The sequence below is a fragment of the Corticium candelabrum genome, chromosome 1, assembly GCF_963422355.1.
Source record: "Corticium candelabrum chromosome 1, ooCorCand1.1, whole genome shotgun sequence".
Lineage (NCBI taxonomy): Eukaryota > Metazoa > Porifera > Homoscleromorpha > Homosclerophorida > Plakinidae > Corticium > Corticium candelabrum.
The window spans coordinates 7551528-7567981 of record NC_085085.1 but is presented as its reverse complement, the minus strand read 5'-3'; the positions used below and the strand labels follow the sequence as shown (position 1 = coordinate 7567981).

General features: G+C 39.2%; 1 protein-coding gene across 3 annotated transcripts in view; it reads right to left on the bottom strand.

Annotated features, from left to right (window-relative positions):
• Positions 1 to 522: 522 nt before the first annotated feature.
• The window catches only part of LOC134179499 (uncharacterized), a 35882-nt gene continuing 19950 nt past the window's right edge, over positions 523 to 16454 (bottom strand). Inside the window, exons 12-30 of one of the 3 annotated variants that reach the window (XM_062646421.1) lie at positions 13128 to 13226; positions 11524 to 11650; positions 11382 to 11458; positions 11243 to 11311; positions 7539 to 7667; positions 7427 to 7486; positions 6483 to 6585; positions 6310 to 6391; positions 6166 to 6249; positions 6006 to 6107; positions 5696 to 5822; positions 5541 to 5618; positions 5225 to 5314; positions 5082 to 5171; positions 4923 to 5015; positions 2944 to 3070; positions 2709 to 2869; positions 2605 to 2640; positions 523 to 647 (exon numbers count right to left, since the gene is read on the bottom strand). In XM_062646421.1, the coding sequence (XP_062502405.1) occupies positions 588 to 647; positions 2605 to 2640; positions 2709 to 2869; positions 2944 to 3070; positions 4923 to 5015; positions 5082 to 5171; positions 5225 to 5314; positions 5541 to 5618; positions 5696 to 5822; positions 6006 to 6107; positions 6166 to 6249; positions 6310 to 6391; positions 6483 to 6585; positions 7427 to 7486; positions 7539 to 7667; positions 11243 to 11311; positions 11382 to 11458; positions 11524 to 11650; positions 13128 to 13226 (1794 nt within the window). In that variant the 3' untranslated portion in view covers positions 523 to 587. Of the gene's footprint in view, positions 648 to 2451; positions 2641 to 2708; positions 2870 to 2943; positions 3071 to 4922; positions 5016 to 5081; positions 5172 to 5224; positions 5315 to 5540; positions 5619 to 5695; positions 5823 to 6005; positions 6108 to 6165; positions 6250 to 6309; positions 6392 to 6482; positions 6586 to 7426; positions 7487 to 7538; positions 7668 to 11242; positions 11312 to 11381; positions 11459 to 11523; positions 11651 to 13127; positions 13227 to 16454 lie in introns of those variants that run through there. The other 2 variants (XM_062646430.1, XM_062646413.1) reach the window with 2 other exon arrangements.

Below are 16454 nucleotides of genomic sequence, written 5' to 3'. Positions count from 1 at the left end.
TGTACCGTTGCGCACGGCCAACATGTCATCCGCGATCTTCTAGTATGAACGATCGGCGTCGTCTTGCAAGAAATATTCGTAGGAAACGCTAGCGCTGCTTTCTTCTGGATCCGCTCATTAAATGTCGTATCATAGTATTTCTAGGAGACGTACGAGATCAATCTTTATCTAGCTACGACGAATTATCATCGGAACGAAAGATGCTAGCAAGGTACGGCTCAACGAAAGCATGATAATCTCGTCCATGTTAGTAGTTAACTGCAAGTGATGCTACAGAATATATTTACAGGTGCAAGTAGGACTGATGATGAACGATCGACGTCGTCTTGCAAGAAAGATTCATAGGAAACGTTGCGCTGCATGCTTACTTCTGGATCCGGTCGCTACACATACATGTCGCTTTACAGTATTTCCCGTTCACATACATCGATCTTTAGCTACAACGAATTAATTTTAATTAACGGAACGAAAGATGATAGCAAAGGCTCAACGAAAGATGATAGCAACAGCTCAACGAAAGATGATAGCAACGGCTCAACGAAAGATGATAGCAATGGCTCAACGAAAGCATGATAATCGTGTCCACCTCAAGTGATGCAAGCAAGAGCGCTACATGCAGAATTGAGAAATAACGTGGATAACAAGCCCTGCAAGAGACGCAGCTGTTACGCATGTGCATGTACTGAATTCGAAGTGTAGTGTGGAACATTAATGATATTTAGTTAATTATTTTTAATCACATCGACGCATCTCTGTGTTTTCAAAGAATTATACATTCTAGCAACAAGCTAATGATTAAATAATGATAATGACAATAAATAGACAAGAATTAATAATATTTACATTGATATTCACAATAAATACACACCACACACACACCAAATGTACACACACACACACACACACACACACACACACACACACACACACACACACACACACACACACACACACAATGGCAAATGGCAAATGGATAAGGAGCTGCCGTTAAACGGTAATGCCCCCAGCCAGATGGTTGGGTTCCTGTGCACTAAGTAGGAGCTATGGGCCATGCTAAGCAATCTCCTGGAGTCTGGCCAGGTGCTCGCAGGAGCACCGACTGCATCGCCAACTGTGGTGTTGGCACCCGAAGTTCCACCTGGACCTCAGTGGCTGATGGACTTTGTCGCAGTTGGGAGCCTTTGCCACCCCAGTCAAAGACCAGGTACTCATTAATAGTCCTGAGGCAAGAGAGGCAATTGTCTGTAGGTTTGTTGCCCAAGAAAATTATGCCATAGGTCGCCATCACTGTGACTCGAACTTGCAACTTTGCAAGGTCCCGGATATTTCCATTCTCCACCCAATTGAGCCACAGCGCACGCGTGTGCACACACACACACACACACACACACACACACACACACACTGAAGCGAAAGCGTAAACACAGTTTTATTTAAACAACACTGTGATCATCGAAACCATGGATTCGAATTCGTAAAACCATGAAAGACATGGAAAACCATGGTATTTCTGACATGCTTTCTATGGAATGTTTCTCACATGCTTTCCATGAAAAGCCCGTGTTTCCATGCTAAATTACCACAAAAATTCCGTGGAAATAACATGGTTTTCCCTACTTTATTTGACTGGGGCAGTGAGGGCCGTAGCCAGACCTGAAAGATACAGGAGGCGAGTCATAGGTGTATCACAAACTGATAAAATACACTGGCGATATGATATATTTTATCACAAGGTAAGATTATGAATTTAGACCACAGAATTGCTATCTTCATTTCTTTCCTCACAGTCAGAATAGATACTACATAGATCTGCATGCTTTAGCTGTTCCTCGGAGCATAGCTTACGCTCAGAATATATGCTTGAGACAGATTTATTTAATTAATTGACTTTTCTTATCAAACAAATTGTAATAAAGATTCTTATGACAGTTTGGGGTCTCTTTTCTCTTCCACATGCGTTTTCCAGTCACAAAATGACTTGGTGATAGGTTCAGAGTGCATGGTTCTGTTGCATGGGTAAATTTAAGCAAAACATATGAAACAGTACATTATAAGTTTCATTACGTGCTATACAGTGGCATCTCTCAACCAAACTGCTTCTCAGTCACAAAAATGCCTTCGCTTCTGACCTTCCTTGGAAGCAAAGGGTTCTATAAACCTATTGTTTCCAAGAATAGTAAAATTGTTGCTGACTATCCTCCAGCTTCTAGCTTGGTTTATGATTCCCATATTTGGTACGCTTTGTTAGAGTTCCAGACCATGCAAAAGGAGTTAAGGTGCAGTGCGTATACGCATACCTCTTTGATACACCTAACCAAAAATTAGCTTACAAGCTAACACAGCCACCAATTAGGCCAGCTTTCTAGGACAATTGTGTGAATGGAGGATGGCTTAACTATTTGCCATGGCTCTGGCTCAGCTCGGCTTGTAACTGCACTCATGTGAATGAAGTATGAAAAGAAAATATACAAAAATTCCATTCAAACAACGTCCACCGATAAATAAATAGTAATATAATAATCAGAATAACTAGAAAATATAGTTTCAAGATTTCTGATTTGGTTCATTAGTAACAGAGCAGTGGTAAAGGTCCTTCTCACTTACAGGTGGCTCCAGACACTTCAAGAAGTCAAGAACAGTCTGCACCAGAAAGAGACATCTAGTCAGTAAACCACATATACTAGTAGTCATCAAGTACAGAAATTTACAGTGACTTCAGTCAAATTGTATGCAACTTGCTGGTGCTGGCGTATTTGCCGTATAGTTCGAGCATATAATCGTCGTTTGTGAAAATTGATAAACTGTGGTTGCCCAGGTAGAAAGTCAGAAAAACTTTCTTCAATGAGAGCAAGATCATTCAAATATGCTCCTTCCAACACAAATTTCAAGTTACTGACACCATGTATACCTACGTGTAAGGCACCAAACCATTTACTTTATTACCTAAGAATGGTACAGCAGGTTGCTGAATAATCAAGTTGAGTTCTTGTCTGTATGTAGCATAATTGTCCTCACCATCCATTAATCGGTACAACTGACCAAATGTAGATTTTGTTGCTTTGGCGACATGCTAAATGTAACATAGAGCCATATCAAATGAGGGTAACCTGACCAACCATAATAGTGCTAAAGTGACACCACAATCGCAACTAGATAACAGAGCTCTAGCTAACACTTTGAGTCAAGTCTCTCATAATGAGCACATGCACAAGACATGCATGAAGTTTAATTAATAATGTTTATAGTAAACCGGTACTTAATTAATTAAGACACGTTCTAGCAGCTAGCTAGCGGCATGAAAACACATACCTTCAATATACAGTATCAAGAGTCTGTATACAGGAAATACTCAATTGAGTCTGGGGAAGTGGTATACCGTGACCAAGTTGTTTATAAACACTGATGTCGATAAGTGACTGTTCCACATTCACTTTAGACTTTCAAAATTTAATATAACAACTACCATATTTTGTAACTTCACGGTGACCTTGGTGTATCATTCAAAAGTGCATAAAATCACACATTTGTCCAGAATTAGAGCAAACTTCATAGACAGAACCATGTCTGGATACAGTTTTGCACATCAACAGCCATTCTTTTATTAGAACGCAAATGTTCAATCTACAGTCGTGTGTCACTTATCTGACATGCCGGTTATCCGACGGTTCAAGCTTGTCACGTGGGTAATCACGTGGCTGGTCAGCTGCACACGTGTACGTACATGTACATCCACGTGCATGTCAGTTGTTTCTTGAAACAAGTTTGAGAGTGAGTTCAAGCGTTGCTTTTCGTTGTATTCTACATTTATCTACATCTACATTCATTCTACATCTACATTTAGTATACCTAATGTGGAAAAAATGCTGTTTAATATGAATAATAGTTGAGTTCGTACAGCTTCAGTTATCCAACATTTTCACTTATCCAACAGGGGTCCGGTCACAAGGGGGTCGGATAAGTGACACGCGACTGTAATTCAAAGATTCCAATGATAAATCAACAATAGCAAGTGTTGTAAGACGTGTTTTATGCACATCAGCCTGTTGAGAGACGTGGAAATTAAATTGAACACTAAATTAATAATGCTAGTGTTCTGCTTTTATCCTTCTAACCTATTAGTGTTATCATATATGTGCTGCAATGATGCAAATGTTAACAATAAAGCTGTGCTTAAAGATGCAATAGTTAATTACGGGGTTGACTAGACTTATCCCCAGGCATTCGCCTCGCTCCTCCTTGCAGCTCTTGCGTGTCACATGACTGTTGTGAAGTCAGCCTAGTTACGTGACGAGTGAGTGCTGCACGGAGGAGCGAGGCGAACACCTGGGGACGAGGCTAGGGATTGACTACATCTATGTCTATATATGCCTTTCAGCTGCATCAGAAACAACATTTCATATTCATATATTACTATCAACGTTTATACCTGTAAGTTGACAACACAGATGGTCCTTGCTAGAACACTAGATGCGACTAGAATAGAACATGTTTAGCGCAAACTGTATTTTAACACAACTGTCCAGCCCAGTATGCCTGTACCATGCACCAGGAAGTATGACATGGCAGGAGAGGGTCTGGTTATGTGAGACTAGAAGTTGATTAGTATTAAATTAATTACCCAACCAACCACTTGAATTTGTCTAATCCCACTTCACTGATCGATGCATCCATCTTCCAATGTGTATAGCTTAAATTCCATTTCTACTTAAGTCTTTCTTAATAGATTAGAAACTGTACTCTTCGTGTGTTGTCAACGTTGCATTTCAACAAGTGTATTATGTCCTCTGTGCAAGGTGGTCTCTAGTTTGTCTGCCCAATATGGAATTTACAGCACTAGTTAAATACCAGTTTGACAAATGGTAACCTGCCCAACTCTTTCAAGTCTATGACAAGAAGATACAATTAAAGTCTTATTATCTAACCTCCCAGGAGGCTTCAAGTCGATACACAGGTCCTGATTTGAGTGCAGCTATGATGGTAAACATAGCATTGTAATTCTTCAGTTTATAACATTTCTAAACCCAAAATTATCTCTATAAGCAGGTCAAATAAAGTAGCACAAGACATACGAGAAATACAACCTTTGCTGTCTTGATAAAGTGTGCAATGTATTGACCCCTCAGTTCAGGTGAATTTGCAATCACAATAGTGCCAATAACCCATAACGACAGCTAGAAATCACAATGCACAGAGCTTGGACTGTAGTTTAATTTCCATTCTGTACCGTATTGGCACTGTCAATCAATGTTGCTATGTTTGGAGCTAGCTGATGACGTTTAGCACACTGCCAAAAGCATCCCATACACTCTTGCGGCTGCAAAAGAGATCTTCAATGTAACTCTAAGCCATATTTCATTAATGACAACTAACCTGATACATAGACAAAGTAAAGCACAAACAAACAGACAAATGCATAACAGATACATTAGACAGACAGGAAACTACAGGATGGAACAAACGTATAAAAGGCAAACAGTTAAGCATACATTGCAGTACAGTACACAAACAGTGAACATTATAACAAAAGGAAACAAACACACCCTGATCTTCTCAAATATATTCCAGTCAATGATCGTGACCTGGCGTGCCAATTCCAGAGAGTCAACTCCAAGAATATTCTATAATTTCATAACTGTTCACCATAAAGGCCAAACCAAGTGCATATGCATGCATCCAAGAAAGCTGATTTCCTTACGAATGAGTTGATAGCTTCAGAAGGAACACGCCTGGGCATCTGAGCTTTTGTAGACAATCTTGATCTTGGAAATTCAGGACCACGCTTAATAGCACTTCGAAGTTGCTTCGCACAACTTGGAAGTGAGCTGCAAAACAGAATAATCTTACATATGAACATAGCATGTGCACAAATCTTAAATATCTCAAGCTGAAATCACACTAGCGTTTTCGTCTATTTCCAGCCTTAAATCCAACAACACCCAACAAGGCCATGCAAATCCAGCACCACTACATACAAGGTATTTGGAAGTACAAACAAGAATGCATACCGACTAATGATGACAATAAATTTCTCTAAGCGTTCTGCTAGTTCTTTATCAAGAAAATCATCACACTGCTTACTGACCCATGTTCGAAGTACATTGCAAACCCTAAATAATAAAAACATAATGGAACGTACAGAAACAACCTCCATCACGGTATACCAACCGAAGTCGAATTGGAACAACAACTTCAGCATACAACTGATTCTCCTCTTCAACTGTAAGACCTTCTGGTGGATCAATGTTATAACTTCAGTTAACAAAACTACTCAATCAACCAAATAATACACTTTATTACACTTGGTTATACCAAACAATCAGAGCATCCATCAACTCATGTGGAGTCGTGAAAGAATGAAATGTGAGCAAGAAACAGTCAGTATAATCAGTGTCTAAAGTAGAAGAAAGTCACATGTGTAATTGCATCATATAATTAGAGTCTACTAACATAAACTTTTTACAGCTACATATTTGAAAACTGACCAACAATTTTATGATATGTGAGTCTCTGAATAAGATGAGGGAAAGTCCCACCTTTCACCACTGGAGTATCGCCCTTGACACAACGTAGACTTGCATATCCATCCTGAAAAAAAGTGTAAACAATTGCAACAAACTACAATTTATTGTAGTAACTGATAAGACAAAAGCTAATTTGAAGTACATTAGCTTCATTGTCTTTCATCATCACATTCACTAAAGAGGTTCACAAAAACTTTCAGAATAACACAGTGCAGTCTGTACAAGTAAGCCCTAACTATTCATAAAATAAAACTAGCAAAAATTCTATTCTTGAGTGCAACAAATTTAATTAAATAAGAAACTTGGTTGTTTTATGGTTCAATGTTTGTTACAAACAAAAACAATACTACAAACTACACATCATATTTGATACTAGTAAACTTACTCGCTATTAACTCACAGTAAAAGTAAAACTTTTAACTTTTCAGTAGTCTTTAATTAAACTAAATTGTTAGTAAACACAAACTAATGTGCAAATGTGATAATCACATTTATTATAATGCTGTCCAAGCAAAATGAAGTCTAACAGCAATTGAATATACTCAAAGTTAATACAATATGTCTGTCAGCATGTGAAGTTTTAAATCATTCCTTGTAATACAATAACATGAAAACAACATGTAAACTCTTCCATAAATAGCAACAGAAGTTATCCTCAGTTTGACAAATGTTCTTTGTGCTATTCCTAAATTCAAACCTATCTATATTTTATGTATGAAAACCTCACTTAAATTTCACTATCTATTTCACTCTGAAGCAATTCCACACTGTACACATACAAACAATCAAGTTGAGTCCACAAAGTTCAAATTCATGCAGCTTGCTCTAAAATATTTTGAGTTGCTATACATATTTTCATGTGTCCACAGTAGAACACATCATTTACAACATGCTTATTTTCATACTTTAACTCCAGGTTTATCCATAAAGACTAAGCCATCATCGTCCTTCTCTTCGAATAGGATCTACCACAATTGTAAGATGACGAAACATCAGGTGTAAAAACAATAACAATACCCTGCTCACTGGAGATGTTTTGCTTCTTCGTGAACCACGGCCACCATCATGTAATACAAAAGCAGTAGTTGGAGTAGCTCTTGCAGAAACAGATTGAAGTGCTGTTTGTTTAGATCTCTCGTAACCTTTCTGTTAATGACAACCAAAACGCTATAAACTAAATAGCACACAAAACATTTGAATAATAGAAAAAAAACATGCTAAAATCAAAACAACTGTCACAAAATGTTGAATTAAAATTAAACATGAAGTCATTTCTGTGTTTACGACTAAACTCTTACAACATATGTCTGTTAACGTTAATTGCATCCATGCTTTCTAGTCTTAGGGCACGTCTCCACTAGAGTGTAAATGTGTTTTAAAACCTGTTTAAGTCTGTACATGTTTAAGAATAATGGCGTCTCCACTAGCATTAAACCTTGTTAACTGTAAGCCTAAACAGCATTTGCTAAACATGTTTCAGAGGTAGTTGAACGTAATGGTTTAGGTTTAACGGTCACGTGATAGCAACGTGCTTTCCAGGACTATGTATGTTAGTTCTTTCGTGCTGTTCTTTCTCTTTGTTTGAAGAATATTGGAAGAAGACAGAATTAGAGACGGAGGAGACTGATGCAGTGTTCAGAGAGAGCAATTTCGGCAAAGACAGAGACTTGTGTCTCGGCTCTGATTGTTCTTGAGACGACCAGAGAACAATCTCTGACTGTCTGGTGCACAAGGAACAAATTCGCGCGATACAACGAAGTCCTGGATATTGTTATAATAGCCCAGATAACATGGACAAGTGGAGATGCTGTCTAGCTAAACATGTTTAAAGTTTAAACATGTTTAACCTTAAACATGTTTAAAGAGCAACAAGTGGAGACACAGCCTTAGTAGTTTTGGCAACAAGGTTGCACATAAACTACCATAAAATCCAAATATTAAGTACTATTTAATTTCTGAAATTAATTCAATAGTCCAGTAGAATCCATTAACAAAATGTCACTAAAATTTCAATATTACACTTTTAATATACATTCTATAACTCTTATCATTTCCTTCTATCCCCTATCCACTGCTGTACCAATTTCTGTACAATATGCACTTTCAACCTCTCAAACAATGACAAGTCTTACAGGTAGTATAATAATTACAACACCAACAGTTGTCTGTTAATTAAGTTATGTACAACAAGCTGTTGTGCATTCAAATTGGCATAACACTGATAAAACAAGTGTTTCAGTAGGTTCCATGTTATAATTACTTCCTTTTGACTCTGAAAGTCCTTTTAATTAATACTTGAGTTTCATTACATCAGTCAAACGAGACTATGGTGCACACAAACTCATAAAACTGCATTCTTGCCCTTATTCAGCTATTCAAGCCAATTAAACTATACAGTTGTGGTCTAAAGTTTATGAACCCAGATCAATCTTAATTAATACATTATTATTTACCTTAAATCAACAATATCGTACTCGTAACAACACTGCATATAGTGGAAAACGGTCAAAATTTACGAATAAAGTCGTTTGATGACAATAGCCGACTTTTACAATGATCAATTGAGCCAAATCTAAAATGGGCTATGAGCAAAAGTACGTGAACCCATCTTTAATATTTGGTTGGACCACCCTTTGCTTCAATTACTGATAGTAATCTGTTCTTGCACGATTCAATGAGATTTTGGCATCTTTGTGCTGGAATTTTCGTCCACTCTTCTTGCGAAAATACCTTTAATTTAGCCAAGGTTTTGGGATGGCAAAGATGAACCGCTTTCTCTAAATCACCCCAAAGCATTTCAATAGGATTGAGGTCTGGACTTTGGCTAGGCCAGGCCAGTATGTTGTAATGTTGCTCCTGAAGCCAGGAATGTGTGGACCGGCTTGTGTTTAGGATCGTTGTCTTGCTGAAAGGTCCAAGACCGGTTAAGCCTAAGCTTCTGGACAGAAGGACTAACATTTTTTCCCAAAATGAGCTGGTATTGTTCTGAATTCATTCTTCCTTCAACAAAATCAAGTTGCCCTACTGTGTTTCGATCATGGATGTACATTGCATGTAAACTTTGCTCACATCTGCGTGATACCAAATTTAAACTCCATGGTAATGCATGGTTATCTTGTCGCCATAACGTACAATGCGTGTACCCCAATGTTTCCACGCATTCGATACTGTATTTACGCCACTTACATTCATTCTCATGCGCTTACACGCGGTCAGACTAAATGTAAACTCGTGTAAATACAGCTTACATTCACAAATCACGTGTAAGCCACATGTAAGCTAGGGTGTGTACGCGATACACGCGACCTCGTTACACAGTGCCGTGCCAGACGCTGCAAAGCAGCCCCAAAGCATGATACTACCACTGCCATGCTTTACTGTTGAGATGATGTTTTTGTCAGCTAAAAAGTTCGTTCTTTCGACGCCAAACGTAACGTTGACTAGTGTGACCAAACAGTTCGATTTTCGTTTCGTCCGTCCAGAGGAGGTTCTTCCAGAAGATTGCTGATTGGTCCAAGTTTGTCGTAGCAAACTGTAATCACATTTTGCGATGCTTTTGGGACAACAGTGGCTTCCTTCTTGCCACATGACTGTTGAAGCCTTCTTTGTTTAAGGCTCTTCGGATTGTGCATCTGTGAACATTGACTTTAGCTGCTTTCAAAGAATTCTGAACGTCTTTTTGATGACATCCAAGGTGTGTAGGTAACTTCCCGAAGCACATGACGGAGAGTACCATGTGACAACTTTGAAGGTTGACCAGACCTTGGTAGGGTTGCCATTGTTTTTAGATACCATCACTTGTAAATAACCTGTCGAACGGTTGAGATGTGAACGCCAAGGTGTCCCCGTCCCCGTCCCCGTCCCCGTCCCCGTCCCCGTCCCCGTCCCCGTCCCCGTCCCCGTCCCCGTCCCCGTCCCCGTCCCCGTTCCCGTCCCCGTCCCCGTCCCCGTCCCCGTCCCCGTCCCCGTCCCCGTCCCCGTCCCCGTCCCTGTGCAGCTGCACAATTTGTTGTCTCAAGCATCGTGAAAGCTCTTGCACACAGTAAAACGTACAATGTAAGGAATCTTGCTGAGCAATCTGCGTCGTTTATCCTCCTACTTCCAGCTTAAAATTGTGGTCAGTTGACAAAATGACACGCAAACAAATTTGATTTCTTTTTGAGACACGAACGAGTTCCCGCAAAGGTTAACTACTTTTGCTCAAGGCTTTCTGAAGGATTTTATTAAATTCTCCTTTGTGAAAAAAAGAAGTTATCTTATTATATTCACTAAAATCATGCTCCTTAGAAGTTCTTGTTAAAAAATACAGCTGCTACAAGTACGATATGCTGTTGACGTAAGGTAGATAATAATGTATTAATTACGATTGACCCGGGGTTCACAAACTTTTGAGCACAACTGTATGTATAAACAAAATCAAGAAAAACTATTGAAAAAATTGTCTAAAATGACCCTCTGCAATAATAAAGAAATTATAACCACATGCTAGCTAGTATGGATATACAATTAGCCAAATAATTAACCCACTATAGTGACAAGATTCACTTGCTTTGCTTGTGCAATGTAAAATAGGTGCTCTTTATGCTTAGTGCACAACACACCAAAGTCATCATAAAATCTTCTAAGTTCAAGCCACCAATAAAATACAGAAACTAGGCTTAACTTGTTTGCAACTCAAGGCAACCTAAACCAATCAAATCTAATTACTGTTGCATAGCTACCCTGTGTGTTGTTGCCAAACTTTCAACCATTTGACTGTATGCTGCTGTTGCCTTTAAAGCAGCAGATACCTACACAATCACAATGAAATGTACATAAAGTAACAGACCATCATGACAGCAAAGTCAGTGCTAGACGTACCATCTGAAAACACAGGCCCTTGACATGATGAACCGAAGAAAGCAAATCAGAAACAGAAGTCGTTGAAGCCCATTTGCCTTTGAGCATTCACCCAACTATGTCTAAATGAATCAATAAATGCATTTGTTCATCACATTCTGACCTGATGCCATAGCTGCAGCAGCATCTGCTTCTCTAATGGCCAACAAAATTGGAGTAGTTTGGCGATGAATGTTGTCTCTTAGTTCACGATCTTCACTAGCAACTAATGCTACTTCCATCCCACTGACCTTTGAACAAAAATTTGCCACTCCCAATCATTTGGCTATTACCGGTGTAGTGCAAAATTGGGTACGTGGTTAAGAGGTACAGCCGTGCCTAATATCCTAAGAATAACAAGTACTCTGTACCAAATATTCTGTACACCTGTTTGTTCAGCCTAGGAAGTCAAGTCCGTATCTATACCATTTACAGTTCAAAAGTGTCAATTGCCACATCAAATTCGTATTCTGTCAAATCAAAGTAGTCTGTAGTCAGATCAAATTCACAAGATGCCAAATCAAATTTGTAGTATGTCAGATCAAGTGTGTAATCTGTGAAATCAAATTGACAATGTGTCAAACCAAACTTGTCATACTTCAAACCAAATTTGTAACTTGTCAAACCAACTTTGCTGTGTTGTCAGTCAAACCAAATCTGGAAGATGTCAAATCTAATTAGCAAGATACCTAATCAAATGGGAAAGACTGTCCCATCTAGCTAATACAGGTAAGACTTCAGGCAATCATTGTTGTTATCTCAAGTAGATCTACTACGCCTATAGCAAAGCAAATCAAAGCATAGCAAACCCAGTGAAGTATACACCACTCAGAGATACAAAGAAGTGAGCGGACATATTTGCGTATTAATTAAGGTCAATTTCCAATTGACAAATCTTCCAATTCCATCACAGCGGGCCAGTACCAGATGCAGTCCATATCTGCATGATTACTCTCCGCTAAGGCTAATGGATATAAAAATTCCGTCCTTTGACTTGGATTTTGTGTGAACTTAGTGTGGAGAGTTGGATGAACAGCTATGTCAACATCTTGGAATGTGTCCTGCGCATTAATTTGATTTGACGTCTTTCAGATTTGATTTGACTGACAACACAGCAAAGTTGGTCTGACAAGTTACAAATTTGGTTTGAGGTATGACAAGTTTGATTTGACACATTGTAAATTTGATTTCACAGATTTCACAGATTACACACTTGATCTGACATACTAGAAATTTGATTTGACTTCTTGTGAACTGAATCTGACTATAAACTACTTTGATTTGACAGAATACGAATTTGATGTGGCAAGTGATGATTTTGAACTGTAAATGGTGTAGTACCTACTTCCATACCGTGCCGATTTAAAAATGGAGGCTCTAGGGCGAGGGGGAGCACCCGTCAGCAGTATACTGTGAACCATCCTTGCTGGCGTTGCCTAAGTTGAGACAAATTTGTAGGGGTGGAAGCGCCAGCTTCTATCCCGTCTACAGTCGGTGAAAGGACTATAATCGGCAGCTGGTGTTACATATACACGTTTCTGTTGCTCAAGTGAGGTATTAGCATTCACAAGACTGGTTGGGGGAAAGGTAAATTTGCTCCTTCCTGCTACTGATAGACCGTACCATATTTCCTAAAGACGTACTTATTCTCCTAGGAAATTTGGTAGGACTGTACCCAATATCCTGGCATACCAATCTGCTATTACACCGGTAATACAAATTACTTACCTCTTCTGTCATTTGTCTTGCAGCATCAGATATTAATCTTATAATGCTTTGATAATGATGCTGAAAATTATTCTGACAAGCAGACTCCAAGGATAAAGCCTGTTTAAGACAAAGTTAGTACTGTGTGTATGCAGAAGACACACAATAAGAAAGCATAATTCAGTCACTGCCAACTGCTACTATTTGATCATAAAATGCACAACTGATCTTAGATCTGCTTGATGTGTATGTACTAGCTACTTTAGATGTAACAAGCATATTAGCAAAAACAAAACCTGACAAGCATGAACAGTCGGCAGTCACAAACATTCTCTCAGTTAGAGTTTTGGTCTGATTTTGATTAAGTTGTGTAAGTTTATCAACTGCAACCTCCTCAATGGTGGCCACATGCAGGATCATCCTCCACATCAGCAAGCAAACGTGTCCTTGCTGTAATTATAATATTACAAAACAATCTCAAATTACTTTGACTACCGTACCTTGTTCTATATACAGCACCTCGCCTTATAGCTCCATGCAGTTAAAGCTAGCTGCAGTAATTTCTGATAAAACTGACTTATATATAACAGCATTCCATTAAAAATGAAGAAATAGCCCATCAGCCAAGTCTAAAATAGAAACCTAGAAATCGACTTCACTGCCCCCAACTCGCAAGTAATGCTTTTTTATGGTAAATAGTAGCCAAATAGTCACTAACAAAATTCAAAATGTTGCCACTCATGAAAGTTGTCCGTTGTTGAAATAATAACTATATTTCCTTGAAGAACGCTGCCCTTAAAAGAACGCTGCAGAGTCTAGCTACTGATTTGAATAAATGCTGTCCTTAATAAACACCTCAGGGTACAGTACACTCAGCACACTTGGGTACGTAATTGATATTCATTACGTATACCGCGCGTATGCTTGACGCCTGACCAAATTAAATCAGCTGACTTCCACAGCTGAGGAGCAGCGTCCTAAGAAACGCTTGTACGAAGCTGCCTTCAAACTGAAGGTCCTTCAAACTGAAGGTAGTAGAATACGCGTATCGCTTCGAAAACAGGCAGGCTAAACGCAATCATAAAATAGACGAGCGCCGTGTTCATGAGTGGAGAGCAAAACAAGACAATCTCAGGCACACTGTAGGGACTCGAAAAAGATGTAGGGAAGAGGTAGAAAAATCAAGTTAGGGCCAGATGTCAAAAGACCAGCTAGTTTCGTGAATTGAGCTTAACAGAAAAATGAGGCTAACAGTTACACGTTCAGCAATTCAAATCAAGGCGCTTCAGTTTTGGAAAGAGTCTCCAAACAACGGTGATGGTGATGACTTTGTAGCCAGTCAAGGACGGCTACAGAACTTCATGGAGAGGCACTCGTTTTCCATCAGGCGCAGGACAACCGTTAGTCAACATTTGCCAGCTGATATGATCTCCAAAGTCGTATCGTTTGTGATGCACATCCGTAAACTGAATAAGATTCACAGTTATGATCTTGGAGCCATTGGAAACGCAGACGAAACTCCATGTTGGATGAAAATGCCTGGTCAGACTACTATTGATCGTGGTAAGAAGTCGGTTCTGCTCCTAACTACCGGTCATGAAAAGAGCTGTTTTACTGTTACACTATCAGCCACTGCAGATGGAAAGAAGCTGAAACCTTACATAGTATTTAAGGGTGTTCGGCCAATTCAGCACCTTTTTCTGGGAGTCGTCACCGCTCTTAGCAAAAACAAGTGGATGAACGAAGAGCTTACACTAGATTGGCTCAAACGTGTTTGGGGTCAATTAGCATTTTGTCGGCGACTTCTAGTTTGGAATGCCTACTACTATCATATTATGGCTTCTGTGAAAGAGCAGATAAGAAATGTAAGACCGACTTAGCTGTAATTCCTGGTGGCCTTACCTCACTTGTACAACCTGCTGATGTGTCATGGAATAAGCCTTTCAAAGCTGAATATGGAAAACGTTATGATGAGTGGATGGCGTCAGGAGAAAAATCCTTCACGAAGGAAGGCAAAATGAGACCACCTGACAAAATAACCACCACACAGTGGGTCAAGGAGAGTTGGGATGCCCTGTCGGTAGATGTCATCAAAAAATCGTTTAATCAAATGCTGTGGTGTGTCTGTAGCTGTTAATGGGTCTGAAGATGACCAGATACACTGCACAAAAGCTAGAGAAGTTGCTGAAGACAGCCTAGCAGCAATTGCTGAAGAGATTATGACTTTGTTACAAGAAGAAACTGATGCTCTGGCGCAGGAAGACACTCCAACGAAAGACACAGAAGAACTAGAAACTAATGTAGTTATAGATGATGAGTAGAACTAGAAGGATAGGTATAGATGATGAGTACAAGTAGTCATACAGTTATGAGTAGAAGTCTAGTTAGAGATGATGAGTAGAAGCAGTCATACATGATGAGTAGAAGTATAGTTATAAATGATGAGTAGAAGTATAGTTAAAAGTGAGTAGAAGTTAGCTATATACATAATGAATAGTTTAACAGTAGATTGCGAACTACTGGTTTGCATTTGGTACACGGAAATGACATTGAAAGAATGCCGCACTTAAATAAATGCCGCCCTTCAATGAACGCCGCCCTTCAATGAACGCCACCCTTAGATGAATGCCGCCCTTAGATAAACGCCGCAGGGTCTGCCCTTTAGAAATGAATAAATGCTGTGGCATTCTTTTGAGAAAATACGGTAATATCTACTGCACGCATCGCCTCGGGTGGCAAGTGGTTTTTATACTGGTATCTATGTACTTACAAACGCCGGAAGCATTTCTGGAATGGCTGCTTGTCATGTTCTGTAAGTAAGAAAGCAAACTGAAGAACATAGAAGCCTAGGTAAGGCAATTGTATCCTTATAAATGCAATGTGCCAGCGCCATAAATCTATGAGATCTAGCACATCACATGGGCGTGACTTAGGAAACACCACTGCTACAAGTCTCTAGTTATACAGTATGCAGGCATGCCAGTGTAACAATAATAGTAGTAGTAGTAATTAATAAATAGCAAAACTAGAAAACTTTCCAAAAATAGTACAAGTAAACCGGAAATGTGTCATTAGTTTTGACGCGGACTGTACATACATACATACATACATACATATGTATATACATATACACGTGTGTGTGTGTGTGTGTGTGTGTGTGTGTGTGTGTGTGTGTGTGTGTGTGTGTCCTTTTATTTGGAAAAGAGGAGCAAGCAACAGGTCATGCCTGTGTTGCATTTGATACAACAATACAACAGCGTAAACTACAACCAGCAGCATCCTATATTATAACATGCCAACCCCCGCTTCCGTCCGTATGTATGTACATGCAGACATACATAACTTTGG